Raw genomic sequence first — 18,603 nt, forward strand, 5'->3', positions numbered from 1 at the left:
AAATTCGATTCACGATACTCTTCGCATTAATATGAATTGAATAAATGCACAACAAAAAAATTTGACTGTAATTACACAATTTCTACTTAAAATAACATCGATATTGTACTCACGAAAGGAAAACAGTAATCACTAGCATGATAGTATGCACCAAAAACTTTTTTAAAAATAATAAGAAAATTCGATAATTTTTTTCTCGTACGAAAATTTTTGCAAGATTTTTTGTTGCTTTTTTTAATGGCCAAGGTTTGGATATATGGAAGCACAATTTTATCTAGAGTTGGGAACTGAAATTGAGTTTAACTGACTGTGGTTTGAATTACATTGTTCAAAGCCGAAAATGATTAAGGATGAGCAAGGCACCTTCGTGCGTGTATGAACTAGAAATCAAAACCTAATCGAAAGGTTCTATCCTTATTCCAAAGATGTCTGACTTTGCTTCTGCCTTACCCTGAGTTCTCAAAGTTCTGATTACGATTCTTTTGCCTGATTATAGCTAGAAAGTCAACACAATTCTGACATTAAGAAGCTGAGTCGACTAGACTTGACAAGCCTAGACTTTAACCATCCCTAGCAACACAAAAAAAGCAGGCTTCTTCATGGATCATTCAAGGCTCCGCCAGATTACTGTCATGAGCACCATATGGAAGCCACCTCCATGTAGTATCCATAAGGCTGCTAAATAGAAGCGACTTCCATTCGGTGCTTGAACTCTAACGGAGCGCTCCGGAGAGTTGAATGATCCATGACGAAGCCTTCATGTCTTGAGAAGCTCGTGAATTGAAACCGCATCCTTAAGTAAATAAATGGCTGCCATGGTCACATGGGTTAAGAATGTATTAACAACCCAACTCAAGTTTCCAACTCTAGCATGTCATATAACCTTTCCTGTCCTTTAATTTTATTTTTTATCAAATTACTTTTAAACGATTTCTTGACCTTTTTGATACTTTAATTAATTATTTTTGTTTTGATTGCCATCGTTCACCAACCAAATATCCAACAATAAATCCTTGTGTAATAAATTATAATCAATGATGAATGTGTACACACGAATCTATAATCTTCATATCATCGAAAAGGCTTCCGACACGGATATAGAAGTGAGTGAAGTAACGAAGAAAAAGCACGTGACAATGACAGATGAGAAGACAAGTTCCCGATCAGGCACACCAAAAATGAATGCTTCAGGCACTGATATTAAAAATCGGTACTGAAATTTTTTACAGTAACTAAATTTCTACTTCCTTTACATTATTTTAAACAAAAAAGACTTTTTTGCACATAACTATTCGCTTATTTTTGAGAGACTCTACTACATCACTGCAGTTTCAAGTCATAAATTCACAAAACTTTCAGTTTTTTTATAACAAGAAAAATGATTTTTTTAAGATTTTTTCCTACTCACTTCCCTTTTTTTTCGGATCTTCCACATTTAAAAAATATGAAAAAAAATTGTTAAAATAAATAATAATGAAACCGTCCATCCAGACCGCCAGCTCCACTTCCTCAAGGACCATCAATACATCGCCACTCATCTATGCGACATTTGAGTTCCTCCCAAGGACACATGTCTGAAATGTTAGCGGAGGCAAAAAAGCGTTTTACACCACCACCTACATTTGCAAAATCATCAATCAATAGTGTTACTTTTGGCAATCAATTTAAACAATTTAGTCCTCTAGAATCAAAATGTGGTGATAAGGTGATTGTTTTTTTTATACTTTTTTGTTCCTTTCTCTCTCATTTTAATTAGTTTTTAACTACTCAAATCCATAAAATATCGACAAAATATCATGTCTCATTATGTACACAGATATATACTTACAGCAACAATATTATATACATTGAATCAGTGCAAATTTCTTTTATTTTCATGGTCATCACAAAATTTATTATCATTGAGGTATTTTGAAGTGATTATTGAGGCGAAATATACAAAGGGGCTTTTGAATGCACTTTAGTAAAACTTACTTTTCTTTCCTTTTCTTTTCAATTCCTTCTTTTATGATTTTTTGTTGACTTTTTTGACTTTCTCTCTTTATAAAAAGTTAGTTGATTCTCTATTAAATAGCATGTCACTGTGAACTGTTCCTTTATAGACTTCATTGTTAAACGGAGGTGTCCAGAAAGATAAAGTACTTTAGTCAAAGAATTGTCTTAAATTTATTTTTCGAGCTTGAATTCGACTTGGATATTGTATGGAAAAGCAACTACGACAACAAGGATAACCCAAATCTATGAAATATACATATTGCACTATAGGCTGTAACCTCCCGATTAAAATTGACATTTTGACATATTAAACAGATTATCGTAAGGTCGAAACCACTCTTTTCATGACCGAGTCATTGCAACTCACTTTTCCCTACGTCCTTCTTAATTTCTTGGCTGAGGCGCACGTGGGCTCATCGTTGCGCAGAGAATCTATATTTCGATAACTTCTCTTGAAGTTTGGATTGTTAAGGTCTTTAGCGTCCTTTTCAACACATCCAATTCAGGAATTCTTTGGTCTTCCTCGCGACATTTTTGCCTAAAGAACAGATAATTCATTTTACCTAAAGCATTGGTTTTTAAGACTTTGCTCACCGATATAATTCTGTCACGAAATGATAGAGAAAGGTTTTAGTGATGCCTAGATACTACTAGTCTGTATTATAGTCCATATATTCAATCTCATCTTTAATCTACGAACATTTCTTGATATGGCACCGTTCAATTACTCATTTCTAGAGAACAGTTTTATTGTGACATGTTATTTAAATTTGAAAAAATGTATATACACCCAGTGATAATTTTTAGCAAATATTCTGTCTTATTTCATGCAATATTTCAGGATGTTTGTAAATAGATCTTAAGATCCTGGATGTATATAGATTTTTCCAATGTCTTATTTTACATGAAATAATTTAAAAATAAATAGTTTAAAAAATCTCATGGGCGAACCGAAACTATACACATTAAGTGTGCTTAATGGACGCATAAATTATTACAAAATTATCAAATCCAGAAATTTAATTAAAAAGTTATTTAAAACTATCATGACATTGCATTTAATGTTGATAAATGAACAGTTATTCACAGCTGATCCCTGGTGATTTAGTAATCATGTCAAAATGCTAAATATATTTACTGTCGTCCTTGCCAATTTTCTGTCTAACACATCTAAAATTATCGGTTATCAAAAAGAATAAAAACATCAGTTCCAAAAATTCATATTTTCCAAAAATATACAAAAATGTCAACGAACAATTTGGCATAGTCATTTTCATAGTTTGTTCATGTATTTACAACAACCTCATCATAGAAGTTTATCAGCCTCGGGCCAATTACTATAATTACCATCAAGTAATAACTGTTCTTTTTGACTCTGTTTTCTCGACCAAATAACAACAACAACAACAAAATGTCCATAGACTACACGAATAAATTAAAATGAAAGAGCAAAAAACAGCACGAACTAGTGTTGTGCATTAACATCGTCTGTAAAATCATAAATTTCTATTTAATGATAAACCAACATAACCGAAATAAGAGAAAAATAAATTGATGTTGTCTGTGTCGTGTCCTCATTTTCATCGAAAGCTACGTACGGACGAGATGAAGACAAAAAAAAGTTTTTTTCACATCATTACAATAATTTATGTGACAAATGTGCTTTATTTATGCAATTAAAAAGTGATACAGAAGTAAAAATTGATCGTTATGATAATGGACGTCAATTCCTCCCTCATTCCTTATTATTCATTGTTGTGGTTGTCGTCTACAACGTATTTGTTTAATGTTCATTTCAATAATCGAATCCTACAAAAAATTCTGTTATTTATTGATAAAATCCCCCTCTTTGTATTGCTATATAATGTCTAGCTTTATAATCCAAGACCAAGACGAGGAAGTGATTCATTGTCACGTCTCGATTATGATTCGGTAAGAGGCTAATGACGAATGATTGTGTACATTATAGATATGTGATTCGTGTTTTTTATGTTAGAATGGAAAAAAAAGTTGTTTTTCATGTGTTTTTATTGTCAAACCCGAGCTGCACAAATGATAAAGGCTTCGTCACGGAACTTTAAAGGCTCCGCTAAACCTCTTTTACTAACACCAAATGAAATTGCCTCAATTTGACAGACATATGGACGCTAAATTGAGTCAACTTCCATTTGGTATTAACAACTGAGGTTTAGGGGTGCCCTAAAGCTCCTTCTTCATTTGTGTCGCTCGGGAAAGTTTTAAAGAAATTCTTCTGTCAACAAAAAGTGCTGATGATTGTTTTAGAGGACGAACACAATATATCTATAAACCATATTATTATGAATGTATGTTATTTGATGTCGTTAAGATATGATAAAGTTATACATCTAGTATAATAAAAAATAATGAAAAGGAATCAAGTTATGCATCTCAGATATATATGTAATTGATGTAATTTCATGTTTTTGTTAAGCAACCGTGTGTTATAAACATGTTCAAGTGTGCTTAAATGGGATTTTGTTAGATTATTAGTTAGATTAAAATCTTTCTTTTTTTCCTGTTATTTGTTCTTATCACACAGTTTAATTTCGTTCCTTTTTTGGCTGTTAGGCAAGGGATTAGGATATATATTTTTAGGAAACAGATAATATTACATTTTATTTTTGTGATTTTTGTTACACATTATGCATCATATTAAACATTAGAGATTAATGTGAAATACAACTGGATATTGCATAATTTGACAATTTAAATTCATCGATTTTTCCTCCTTAATCCTTAACAGACAATGAATGTGCTCATATGATACCGTAATCTCATTGTTTATTTATTTGTGTGGATTAGTGTCCGATTATGACTAGTAACAGACATGATTCTGGGATGATCAGAGTCACGCCAACAGAATTAATGAATTTTAGTTACTTACCTGAACCATGCTCCGACTTGTAGTCTAGGTTATTAGAAAATGCCTTCCATCTGACTCTGTTACTGGCCACCTCACAAAGCTTGTACAGATTCTCTGACACAATTTTGGTAACGAGGTCCTTAATATTCTTAGATTGACTTAAATTCTGTTTGGATCACTAACTGTCTAGTTTAAGTCTTCAATCTGGTAATAAATGACTTACCCGAGATATTTCAATTTGGAAGTCATACAGAGTTCGTCTGTAGACTCCTTATGGACTCCTCCTCTCATTTTGTGTGGCTCGGAATTAAATTTATATAAGTTCCATTTGCCTTAGCAGCAAAATTGATTAATTAACAAAGTCCGTGTTGCTCTGACATTCCCTAACAGGCAAAGAGCATACTTTCATGGTAAAAAAATACCAATGCAGTTCCTAAAAGCAGCCTATTTGCTTGTTAAGGATAGTGTCGTGTTGATACCAAATCTGGTACCATGTCAGAATCATGTTGGCCTGTGGTTTGATCAAAAATCCGGTTTGATCGATTAACCGATTTGTGTTATTTAAGTCGGAGTTAATAAATGCATCTGTCACGGAGCCTTAACAGAGCTTTTTTCATTTATGTCACTTAGGCTCAGAGTTCAAGTTGAGTCGATTTGAGTCGATTTTTCCAATTCGACTTGATGTGGTCTAGTTAAGATTACATAATCTGATCCAGCACTAATTCACAAAGATCCAGATCTAATATTGATAACTCCTCAAATTACTAACATTGCTCTATATTGGCTTAAATGCATTCATCTAGACATGAAAGCTAATAATTCTGGTCAATATTAAATAGAAAATCGTATTTATCAATCATGAATTTATTCATTAAAAGCCAAAAGCAGTTCTATTTAGAAAGCAATCTAAAATGTCAAGTTGTATTTCACATTATCAAGGTATGGAAACTTTAAATTTGTTTCATTTGGTTTAGAAAGTTTTATAAAAGTTTAAAAAAATTTTAATTCACATTTGTAAGCAGCATAAAGTTACTTAATGACAAGCTAATTCCTCTCATAACATTAATCCATCCGAATCTTTTCATTAAGTAACTTTCGCTTTGTTAAAAAAGTTTCTCACCTTACCTAAAAATCAAGCATTAAAACTTAATTTTAAGCCTTAAAATTTCATTCACTAAATTTTTGATTCATTTTTCTTTCCATTTTTATTTGTCAAACAAAAATAAATTTTGTCGCTGCCATTCTGCTTTTGTGTGCTGTTGCTGGGCCGATGATAATCAAATAAATCAAAAAATATAAAATATATATACAGGATCAGGTGAGCAGGCATTCAGTTTGACATGAAATGCTTTTTAAAATCTCTTTTGTTGATTAAATTTGCTTTGATTTTTTAATTCATTTTTTCTTTGTTTTGGGGGGATGTTCACATGTTACGTAACGAGGTAAATCGTCTTTTTGACCCCCCTTACCCCCTTCCCTCCCCGCCCTTCGTAACAAATCTTTTTTGTTAATTGTTAGAGACGTAACTAAGTCTCGACTACCATTTCCTCATTTTAAGTGCGTTACGTATCAAGTGAACGACCCCCATGGTGCTTTACACCATTTTTTACAATTGATTTCAATTTTAATTTCTATAAACAACCAATAAACCTTCTCAACTCTCTTCAAATATTGTAAAACACGAGTTTCTCAGATTCATAAAAATTCTTCTCGAATCTCTTTTTGTTTTCAATTTGATTTGCATTAAGGAACAACATTTCCTTTATTATTTTTCTGTTATATCGATTGATAAGATTTATAGAGTAAATTTATGGGTTGTTCATGCTGCCCATGAACATTGAAAATGGTGCCAATAAAATAGTTTAACAAACTATATAGGCGTAGATGTAGACATTTAACTTTTTAAGTGCTCAAACAGATAATTGATTTTTCTTTTTGTGTCGAGTCTTAATGGAATGAGAAAATTTTCTGAATTTATGAAGTCTGGAGATTGGATGCAAGAGTTATTATGAAGTTATCTTCATCTACAAGTTTCAAGATGGTTTATAAGAGAATATTAAAGTATAATCTGCATAATATGAGTGATCAAAGTAATTTAATTCCGTTCCTGAATGTGAAATTCTTTACGAACATTTTCAATAATTCTATGCATGCATACCCGAGTGACATAAAAGAAGAAGGTTGGACAGAGGAGTGCTCAGGGAGGGCTTTAGATGTCAATTCTCCCATCCTCTCCTAAAATATATTTCTAGCTACGCCCCTAAAAGCTCCATCATGGATTCTTTAAGTCTAAGTCTCTTTCTTCATTTGCCGGATGTTAGGCTTTCTCACGATGGCAGCTTCCATTCCCAAGGAACACAAATCAAGAAGACATCCATATGGTTGCCAATCAGAGACAGTTTCCATATGATGTCAATAAAACAGCTTCGATGAAGTCTTAGAGACTCCTTAGTGGATCCTTCAGAAGGGTTCCCGATGCCGAGACCAAGATCGAGTCTTCCCGGGTAGTCTCGGTCTCGATCTCGAGAATTTGTCGAGACCAAGACTTCGGACAACCTTAATTCTTCTTTATTTGTGTCACTCGGGATATTAAAGACAATTATTATCCAAAATTATACCATTCAAAAACATTCATCGACAGATATTTTGCCAAAATTTCTCATCCAAAATATGATAAAATACTGCATGTCATTGACATTCCATAACTTGCATAACAATTATATTCAGAAATAAATTTTCATTCCAATAAAATTCCACAGAAATAAAATTCACTTTTTTGATCATTCAAATATTTGATTGTACAATCTGATAAGCAAATGAGGAGCAATTTATCTTCCTTCTTATTGTTGTTGGCTATACTTAATGCTAGTTTATTGACATCATTTTGTTATTATTTGAGTATTTTTTGTTAATTTCTTTTACTGAGTTAAATGTTAATATTTCCTTCCGAGTGGCACAAGGTTCTGGCACGGATTCTTTAAGCTTCTGTCACGGATGCATTTATTAACACCAAATGGAAGCTGATTCAATTTGGCGGCCATTTGGGTACTTTCCGTTAATGAATCCATCTGTGACTGAGACTTAAAGGACCCTAACAGACAAATTGCATGCTCACATGATACTGTAGTGCCATGTTGGTGATCCATGAAAGGATGCCTTTTGTTTGTTTGGCGAATCCACCGCGATTCTTCATATGTGTCACTCGGTGCCTATAGTTGATGAAAAATTACATTTCAAACTAGTTCAGAGATGACAATACAATGTCCATACATTCAATTAGCTAGTTTACCATTTAGATATGTGAAAGTTCTTATCATGCTAATGGGAAATAATCAATCATATGACCAAAGTTTTTTGTAGTTCTTTCCATATATTAATGTAGGAATATTGAAGGACATAAGCGACTGTATATTATGAATAATGATACTGCATTGAAGTTAACAAGGCATATGCATTGAGTGTCCTAAACAAATTTTTAATGTACGTGCCTTGTGTTCAAAACTATGTCCTTGAATGATGATGATATTTTTTTGTGGAAACAATAAGAATGACTAGAAAGAAGGTTTAATAAGAAGAACATTTGTTGTAAAAAAAAGTTTAGTGCATCCTTCTCATTCTCATGCAAAAATAATACATTCCTTAGATGGAATTTTGTCAGATTTTTCGAGTACTTTTGTGTATAGATCACAAATGTGTGGCTGCTTATGTCGTAAATTATCACAGATTTGTGTCGTAGAACATTAACTTCGTAAGGTGCAATGGCCTGATTTCATTCATATTCTATAGCACCAAATATATTCTTTAGAACCAGAAATGGAAATTCGCATAAATCTGCCAATATAATTCAATGCTTCCGGCACGCATACAATGTTTTCCGGGAATTTTCGTGTTTCCGGGTTTCTTTCTTGCAAGACTTTTTCTTCCATTGTGTAATAGAATGTCCGGTATTTTGATACATTTATCTGATGTATCTTATGCTTGCCTAAATTCTTTGTGGCATTCAATATGCTAAATTTGACAATGGAATTAGAAAACTGTTCTTTGGCATTGTGTATTCGATTAAAAATTTATGTATGTCGTTGGATGTGAAATGTTTTTGGTATATGTGAAGCATTTTCAGAGGAGTTTTAAAGGAGTTTGTCTTTTATTTCTAAACTGGGCGTAGAACCGGAATTGGATTTGATGGAATCTAGATTTACATGAATGGAACACAATATTCTAATTAGACCAGATCCGAATTCAGATTAGAATTAGGAGAAGTTGGTTCCATGCCAGAGTCCTTTTACAGAACAACGTGATTGTTAGGCGAATATCACAAATCGGTTAATTGATCCAAAATGTGGTGCTATGTATCGCTACATTACAAAGTTGTCACTATAGCACCATGAGAGCAGATTTCTATCAATTTTCTAGGTCGATAAATTGAGATTTGTCGCATTGTGCAGCCCGGCGTCACGACTTCCTGAAGTTCCATTTCTCGCCATTTTCCAGCACCACCGGCATGTGAATAGAATCATTTTAAATCAAAAGATGGCTTTGAACTCAACGTCCTGAACCTGTTTCTGTTCATAACAACCTTCTATTGAGTTCCATTTAGTGACATTTCCTATTCCATTTCATTTTATTATTGTCAATCCTTTCAAGTCTTCAAAACCATCTGTTTTCATCCAATTTCGACACAAAAAAAAGTCTGAAAAAAATATTAAAAAGCTTAGAAGCTACAAAAGCAATCATGAAGTTGTTAAAGAGCTTCAACAGTTTTATTTTGGATTCTTCTAGTTCTTAGACACATCTCACTGGCATTTTGGTGTGTTTAATATGAACATGTACAGAATGAAATCCACTTATTCATAAAAAGATCTGACAAAAATCCCCGCGAGGAATGTTTTGAATTTTACTTTAATTTAATGGAATGTAGACGATTTCTTTTGTGCATTTACTAAATCTAATTTTGAAGATTTTTATTTATTGTTATAATTTTTATTTTCTTTACTTTAAAACAATTTATCAAAAAAAAAAATAATATTACAGGGTAGCTATTTAGAAGGAATTCGAACGCAAATAGGCGGTATAACTCAAAAAGTTAAATCATGGTACTGGGGTCGACCTTTAGTAAGTTTAGTAATTTGTTAACTGTTTCGATTTCTTTTTCCTTCCTTATTATGAAATATTTTTATAGTTTATCCATTCCATATGATTTTTATGTAACTTCTCTCATACCTTTTTTTATCTTTATGTTTGAATTTTGTATGTGACAAAATAAATAAAAAAAAAATTATATAATACACCATAATAATGAGTAGTTGTAGTCATATCACTATTAATATATTGTGTAAAGCACTGTAATGTATAAAGGAATTTCCATTATTTTATATTCATCTTCTTTTCTCCTTAAACTTATGATAATAGACGAATATATATTTTTTTAATGAATATTAAACATAAATCTATTTGAGATAGAAAGTATGGCTTGGAAAGCTTATTGCTCAAAGATGCATGTGGATGCTTATCTTTCATTTACTTATTCATGTCTTGGTATGGTATATTCACACATATATATATAATTTTTTAGCGCATTTTCCAAAACATTCTTTCTAAACCTTTTTTTCTATCAAAACTTACAGCAATCTGTCTGTCTGTCAATTGTCAATTTAAACTGTCAAATTGGATATACCTGTCCAATGTTTCCAATAAATTGCTGTTCAATGTCATTAAAGATGATATGATGCACGATTCAGCAACAAACTTAGGATTAAATATTGATTATTCATTTTACACGTTCCTTGAACCCTCGAGACATTTTTTTGATAAAATGCTATTAAAGGCTATACTCTGAAAATTTATCAAGATTTTTATAGCTGCAATATTCATATTCCGGATATTTTTTGAAGAGAATTACGTTTTATGTAATATCAAAAGTTACCGAGAATCGATTAACATTGCGGGCGATCAATTTAATCCTCTTGCGGTTGCCACGCTTTAAATTTATTGCAGATAAAATATTAAACATTGCAATTTTTTTCAAACCTATACAATATTGAGTAAGTGAGTTTTTTTGCAAACTGTAGCTGTGCTTTAATATGCCAATTTGCCAATTTGTTTAATAAGCTTCTTACTAAACTCAGGTGATACAAAGCTCCATCCGTCGGTCATTTGAAATGACTAGTATGAATTTCATTTAGACTCTTTCATCTAATTTATGTCGTTAGGATGACCCGTTAGGATGATAATTAAAATTATTACTAGGTCCCTAATCCCTAAGTCTTAAACAAAGCTAAGGTAATTTTTGTTTAATATACCCGAATGGAAAACTTAACTTAATGTCTTGACAAGTAGTGAATAGGTATATCTAAAATAGTTGTTTCTTTGGGAATGTTAGAGACCTGATCTAGTATATAGAGAATGATAGGAGTCTCTAAAAGATATCGGAATATGAAAGTCGAGAATTTTTTAAGGTCAAGTTACTTTAAGTTGAGACAATAACAGCCCTATTCCTAGAAGTTGTTATAAAAAGAAAATTTTTCAAAACATTCCAAATAACTCAAGTGATTCGCTGTGTCAAATTTCAATATTTGCTGTCAAAATTGAAGAAAAACACTCATTACAGAGGGATGTCAGGGCTCTTTCATGCCATACAGTCAGCGTGGTAACATAACAGCACCTTAGCGACTAAATTGTGCTGCTCAGATAGACAGCAATGAAATTCATCAATATAATATATTTTTATTAAAAATTGTATGGAAAATGCGCTAATCGCAACAGTATTAAGTAGTTTCCCCAAATTCAATGATATAATCTATTTAACGAAGAAAATGTAGGATGTATAGAAGTGTATCCACTTTATAAGATAAGCTTTCTATTTCATTTTTTTGTTCATAAGCTAAAGACAGGGAAGATAAGAAATACTATAAATTCTAATTGGATTATAGTTAGATATTTGCCATTCCGAAGCTATAAAGAGAAGTATTTTAGTGCAACATCAAAGCTAGCTAGCAATCAATTGATATAATTGATAAAAAAGAGAGACAGAGGAGAAAATTCCATTAAAAAATATTTTTTCTTGTATTGTGAAAATGAAGAGCTTAATGTGATGATGTATATCCATCACTGTCAAATGATGAAGGTGGTAAAGAGTGATGATAAATGGATAACAAAAGAATAGATGTGAATTTAATATGTGTTGATGTACATAACAAATACATACTTTATACTTATCAATACACATAATAATTTGCTTCATCATATAATATTTAATAGGAATTTACCACAAAATTCTCAAGAAGCTTCGATTTAAATGAAGATGGACGACAAAATTTATTTGGGGGAGAAAATAAAAAATATTTTACACGTTATCAGGTAATGAAATTCTATGTGACGTCACATGCTTTTCTACCCCTCTTTACCTTCCAAATGTTATATTGTTTCACTTTCTCTATTTTATTCTACAAAATTTATATCTATATTCGGAAAAAACAATAACAAAAACAAGCTTAAAGAGGAAAAAATAAAAAAAAATTCCTGTTTTTGTGTTTTTTTATTTGTAAATTTTTTTTAAAGAAATGAAAAAAGTTTTCAGGCGAAAAATGGCAGCATAAATTATGAAGTAGACGAAAAATAATCGACTCACTTTTCTTTCTTTATGTTTTTCATCTTTTCCGAGTAGCACATGATATTCTCATTTTGAGTTTTATTTCTGTTCTCTACAGTTAAGTTGTTGGTAAGACTTTGGAAAGGTGCCTGTGTTATTGCTGTATTATTGAAGCATTTGTCCATTGCTAGACATCGCTTAGTCCTAGGCAATTAAACATATATTTTGACCTTAATCTAGTCTACAATAAATTCTATAGGCAACCTTAGGTCTATCAAAAAATTGGAATATTTCCATTGTATTTAATGATTTTTGAATAGATTTAGGAGAAGGTATAACAGATCTTTTATACACATGTACCATGGCAAAGAGCATGTCAATGATAGACATTAACTGAACCAGAATTGTCAGATACATGGGTGCCTTTGCAATGGTACCTAGCTGTATTATGACAGTTACTGTCTTTATCTGGACACTATCTATGAAAAGGCAAACAAATTTTGCCTTCTTTTTGACTAATCTAGCCAAAGGCAATACCTAGGCAACGGCAGTACCTAGCCAATGGCAGTAGAACATAGGACATGATTTTTCCATACCCTAGCAGATAAGCACCATGGTCACAAAACTGAACGTGCTCCATTATTTTAATTTGGTTCACTCGTAGGTATGCTTATTCAGAACAGCATGCTCATTGTCTGTTAAGGAAAAAGAAGAAAGTTTCAAATTTTCAAAAAACTGACTCACAAATCATCCTCAGATGATTCACTCTTACATTGACAGATTCGACTAGATGAGACTCTGTACCATAGAATCTTCTCTATTTACATAACTATTCAAGCTAATTAGGATTAATTCATGCAATTTGTGAGTTTTGAATCTTTTCGAATTCATAGTAAAAAATTCTTCAGCATATGATTTACATAACCAAAAGTGAATAAATAAATAAATAAATAAAGAGTATTTGTGCTACTCGGGAGACAAAAAATTTCTGCGAAAAACTTTAAAGGAAGAAAAACACAAGAAAAATCTTATAAATTATGGTCGCTTTAGAAACAGAGAATAAAAAAAAATTGGCTTAGCTTTGTAGGTTATGAGAGAATGCATGGGATGAGAATTGAATAATTTTAGATAAAAAGAAAAAATTTAAATTTTTTTAAGAATGCAGTAAAAATAAATATAAAAAATAAAATTTTGAGAGCACTTTGAACCTAAATTAATGCGCATATAAAAGCTTTCATTTAACTTTATTATTTTTGTATTATAAATTAAACATTCGTAGTTCCTTTTTTTTGAACATCTGAATTTTTATAAGCTTCTTATCATAAATTTCTTCAGTTTTTTCAACGTCAAATGTTTAGAGACTTTTCTAATAGATGTTTTTGTTGATTTCAATTTGATGAGAGTTTCCATAATTTCATTAAAATTTTAAATTTTTACAAAGGATGAGTTTTGTGAGGAATTTTAAAGGCTTGATCTTTAGTAAGAATAATATTTACAAATTTTAAACCTCCTTAGTCATAAGCTTAAAGTTTGAGATGTCAGTACAAATACCTATGAACCCAAATATTCGATTTTATTTGGAGTAGAGTCGACTTCGAGCTATGATTTCAATGTACTTCCTTTTCTGGTCGTACATTCATATCAATTGTGATCCATGGCCTCCATCAGATGACGCCTAAAGCTGGCTTTTTCGCTGGCTTCCGTCTCTCAATTTCGAATGCCAAGTACACTACTGTCTCTATCAACCGCTTGCTTCCAAGTGTTTTTTGGTCGTCCTCGAGTTTTTTTAACATCTATAACGTCGGATTTAAAGACCCTATTTGATAGAGTTTCAGGTCTTCTAATGACTCTTCTTATAATATCAGACTCTATAGAGTTGATACAATTCATGCTGATCTCATAATGATCTCTTACTCTAACTCTTACTCTTTTCGGTCCAGAGATGACTCTTAAAAATGGTCTTTAAACCGGCCATAATACAGTTCTTCTGTTTTTAACGAAAATCCACAATTTCTAAGCAATTTCACAATTGTTCCTTTAAATGAAAAATAATAGCCTCCCCTTGGCATTTTAAAACACCCAAGTTTTCCAACAGCTATTTATCTTCTCAATATGATGATTTACAAATGAACATGAAAATTGCTCTTAAGTCGTTGCCAAGAAAATCTCAACATTTTTCCACTTAAAATATTAAAAAAATGTTTAAACTGTTGAAGTTCTTTGGCTTTGAACTTTCTGTTTGTTTCTCTATCATATATAGCCAATTAAAAGCTACATCAAGTATGTTGTCTATGATTCAACACAATTTTCTTATTCTGTACCTACAAGCCAAAACAAGATCATAAAATTAATCCACTTCCTTTCGTACAAAAAATAGAAAATTTTGATAAACTTTTATGGAACATAATAACATTTTATTGGAATCAATCTATATAATATTACCAGTGTCTAAACATTAAAAAGTAATTAGTAATTTCTGTCGAATAGAAGGTTAAATGACCTCCCTTGATTAGAGCGAATGAGAAAGGGATATTGATTCATAATAAGTAATATTGATTATAATTTCAATAATTTTCAATTTTCTTTTATTTGCTCTTGTTTCTTAATCATCACAAATTTATTTTAATGCGAATGTTCAACTGCAGTTGAAGGATATGTTTTTATTTTAATAAGTTAAGGAAGACTTTAATGGACTTTAATGGTGATACACCAGTTAAATGATGTATAAATTGTAAATTAGGATACATAGCATCAGAGGTCTACCAAAACATTGTAAAAAGAAGAAATTCAAGGAATTCAATTTGATTAAGAGATACTAACCTGATTGGCAAAAAGTTCAAATGTTGTTACCAGGGCTTCCCGAAGTCTCAGATTAGATGAATTTCCGGGACTGAGACTAAGACCGAGACCAAGACGAAGACCTAGACTTGACCTAGACTTGACCTAGACTGAGATGAAGATCACGAGAGAATTCTTCACAGTCTCGCGTGTTGTGGAGACCTTCTTGAGACATCCAGCTATCGAAACTAACACAATTCGGTATTAGCTGCCACTTGGCTCTAAATATACTACCATTCTGGATTGGAACTGGATTTGGTATAGGCACCATTCTAGAGTTCAGAAGGCTTGGTATCAGATTATTGACCGATTAACCGATTTATGGTCTAGGCCAAAAGATAGAAGCTCTCAAAAAATCCCAAAAAATTCCAGCAATTCCTAATAAAATTCTGAAAAATCTCCTATTTTTTTAAGGATTTTTGTGATTGACAAATTGATATCAACATGTAAATATAAGCCATTTAAGTTCACTTCCTCAAAATTAGTCAAAAATTCAATTATGGATGATCAAGTTTTAAATAGATTAATTAAATCCCTTTAACTGCAAGAACATTCGCTAATTTTTTAAAACTTTTATTTATAAAAAAAATAATCTTATCCTTTGCGTTGGCAGTAAAAAAAACTTTGCGATTGCAAAATAATCTCTAATTTATTTCATTTTATCGCTTCGTTTAATTTCTTAAAAAAGAACAAATTTTAATTTTAAGTTTTCGAGAATATTTTTGTCATGTAAAATAAATAATTACACTAAATTTTGCCATCTTTTTGTTCTCGTTTCTTCTTAACTCTTTAAAATTTAACAACGTAATGTACATGATACAAACATACATACACAATGAACCCTTTTGTTTCTACCACATTAAATCTAAAATCACGTCAACGCACAAAAATTTGTATGATGTAGTCTATGCAGCGTTTGCCAACCGAGGATAGTGAAGCAAATTTAGATTTACGAAATCACGATAATTTATCACACATTGTACCTGATGAGAATGGCAATTTGTTTATTACCGTACGAAAGACGAAAGCGATATTGGGGATAGCGATGGAAGGCGGTGCAAACACAAAGCATCCGCTACCTAGAATCATTAATATACATGTAAGTATTGTTGACAATTTTTATTATGTGACAAAATGACTAAGTTTATACAATATTTATTAGGAACATGGTGCGGCGTATGAAGCTGGTGGCTTAGAGGTCGGTCAACTCATTTTAGAAGTTGACAATACGAAAGTAGAGGGAATGCAACATCAGGTGAGGTTTTTTGAGTGATTTTAAAACTGTTTGGGAATCCCGAGTTGGCAAAAATACGCTGGAACTAGGCATCGATTAGACATTGACTTATAATCAGCTAGTTATAGCAGTGATGGGCAACCTGGGTGCTGAGGCACTTACTTAATTATTTCCTTGACTTGGTCACACGTGAGCAAATTGTCTCGTGGATGGAGCGTCTATATCTGGCTCTATCCTGAAGTTCTTTTGCGTATTTAGTATATTAAGGACCTTAGTTCCATTTCTGCACATCCAATCCAGGAATTATTTGGTCTTCCTCGAGATGTCGCGGCACACTAGTGTGAAATGCCATTAACTGTATGCTGTCGGTGGTCTTTATCAACACTTGCCTCAAAGATATGCCGTGAAAACTAATAGATTGCCCACCACTAAGTTATAGCGTATTTTTGTCAACACGGGAATGTTTTGAGCTCTAGACCTAAAAATTTCATTTAGAAATTCCAACTCATCACTTGAAAATCAATTTACTCAACACAAATTCCTCAAAACATTCCGCCTATACGCTCGTCATTTGAAAATACAAATTGCAAATTCACAGAAAAAAAAAATTCTAATATCATTTTCATTCCGTATTCAGGATGTTGCTCGTCTCATAGCTGAATGCTATGCAAATCGTGATCGTAATGAGATCACATTTTTGGTTGTGGAAGCGAAGAAATCAAACCTGGAGCCAAAGCCAACTGCTCTTGTGTTTCTTGAACAATAGCATCATGAAGCTCTGCCTCCGATGGATTTCTCAGAAGTGCCAGATTCCGGCATCGACTTAGCTCGTTAGATAAAATAATTTAAAAAAAGTAAAAAAAAAATAAAAAAATATGTTATAGTCATTTCCAAACATGCTTCTACATAATTCTTATCAAAAATATACTTTCGGTTCCACCTTTTTTATCAGTTCTTTTTATACTCAATATCTAAATTTCTAATTCGAAAACACCAAAAACACATCACAAATATTTTTGGAAAATTATCAATCAAAATTGGATTATGTTGGACAGAACAAGCAGCAACAACACATCTGACATAATTTGATTCCATTTATCTATTAAATTAACAAGAATATCGAGCTGAACTAAACAATCCACACACAAAAAACGAGAAGAATCAAAATTTTCATACTCAAATTCATACTACGATGTGCTTTCTTCTTCTGATGATGATGGCAGTTCTTCTGTGTCTTTTGTCTATTTTAAAATAGTTTTATGCAAAATGAACTTGACATTTTTGATAAGTCAAGACAGTCTCTGTTCATTATTTTACAATGTGAAGCTTCATCATCTTCAAAGATAAACTTTCTTTTGAAGTTTCAAACTTTCACTTACAAGACTTGCTTTAAAGCAGTGCCAGAAACTTTTTCAATTCATATTCTCATGGAATATACCACCAAATTTAATCTAATCCTTGAAAACATTCCCGAAAAAAATCCTATCATTATTTCCCAAAAGGTGTTAATGCTTTCACAAAAAAGTTTCTATCCCGAGCGACACAAGTCAAGAAGGCTTCGCCAAGGAGCTTATGAGGCACCGCTAAACCTCTTTTATTAACACCAAATGGAAGTTTCCTATTTTGACAGTCTTATGGACGACAAACTGAGGCAACTACCATTTAGAGCCTACAAAAGAGATTTTACGGAGCCTTAAAACCTCAATTGCAAAGCCTTCTTCATTTGTGCTGCTCGGATATCCGTAAATTGTGAAATTTTCTATTATACCGAATTTATTTTATTTCCCAAATAAATCCCTTTAATCTCAAATGAGCTTCTGTGAGATTCCATTTAGTGGAAACAACTGTTAACAGACACAAAAAAGGTGACAAGTAAGGCACAGATGAGAGCCATTGCCATCGCATCTATTAATTATTTTCTATAAAAATTTAATTAATCCTCGACTTGTTAAGTTAAATTTTTAATTTTTTTTTGACTATCCTGAGTAAAAAGTGATGAATTATTGATGAGATATTATTAAGTGTTATGTAGTTGACAAAAAAAGGAAGTCTTGAGGATTACAG

General features: G+C 31.9%; 1 protein-coding gene across 2 annotated transcripts in view; it reads left to right on the forward strand.

Annotated features, from left to right (window-relative positions):
• The window catches only part of dysc (whirlin protein dyschronic), a 37,772-nt gene extending 19,678 nt beyond the window's left edge, over positions 1 to 18,094 (forward strand). For both annotated transcript variants that reach the window (XM_070653556.1, XM_070653557.1), the window contains exons 9-12: positions 3,868 to 3,927; positions 16,210 to 16,404; positions 16,468 to 16,560; positions 17,177 to 18,094. In XM_070653556.1, the coding sequence (XP_070509657.1) occupies positions 3,868 to 3,927; positions 16,210 to 16,404; positions 16,468 to 16,560; positions 17,177 to 17,305 (477 nt within the window). In that variant the 3' untranslated portion in view covers positions 17,306 to 18,094. The remainder of the gene's footprint in view (positions 1 to 3,867; positions 3,928 to 16,209; positions 16,405 to 16,467; positions 16,561 to 17,176) is intronic.
• Positions 18,095 to 18,603: the final 509 nt, after the last annotated feature.

The sequence above is a fragment of the Chironomus tepperi genome, unplaced genomic scaffold, assembly GCF_022539635.2.
Source record: "Chironomus tepperi strain 1889 unplaced genomic scaffold, CSIRO-AGI_Ctep_v1 contig_68, whole genome shotgun sequence".
Taxonomy (NCBI): domain Eukaryota; kingdom Metazoa; phylum Arthropoda; class Insecta; order Diptera; family Chironomidae; genus Chironomus; species Chironomus tepperi.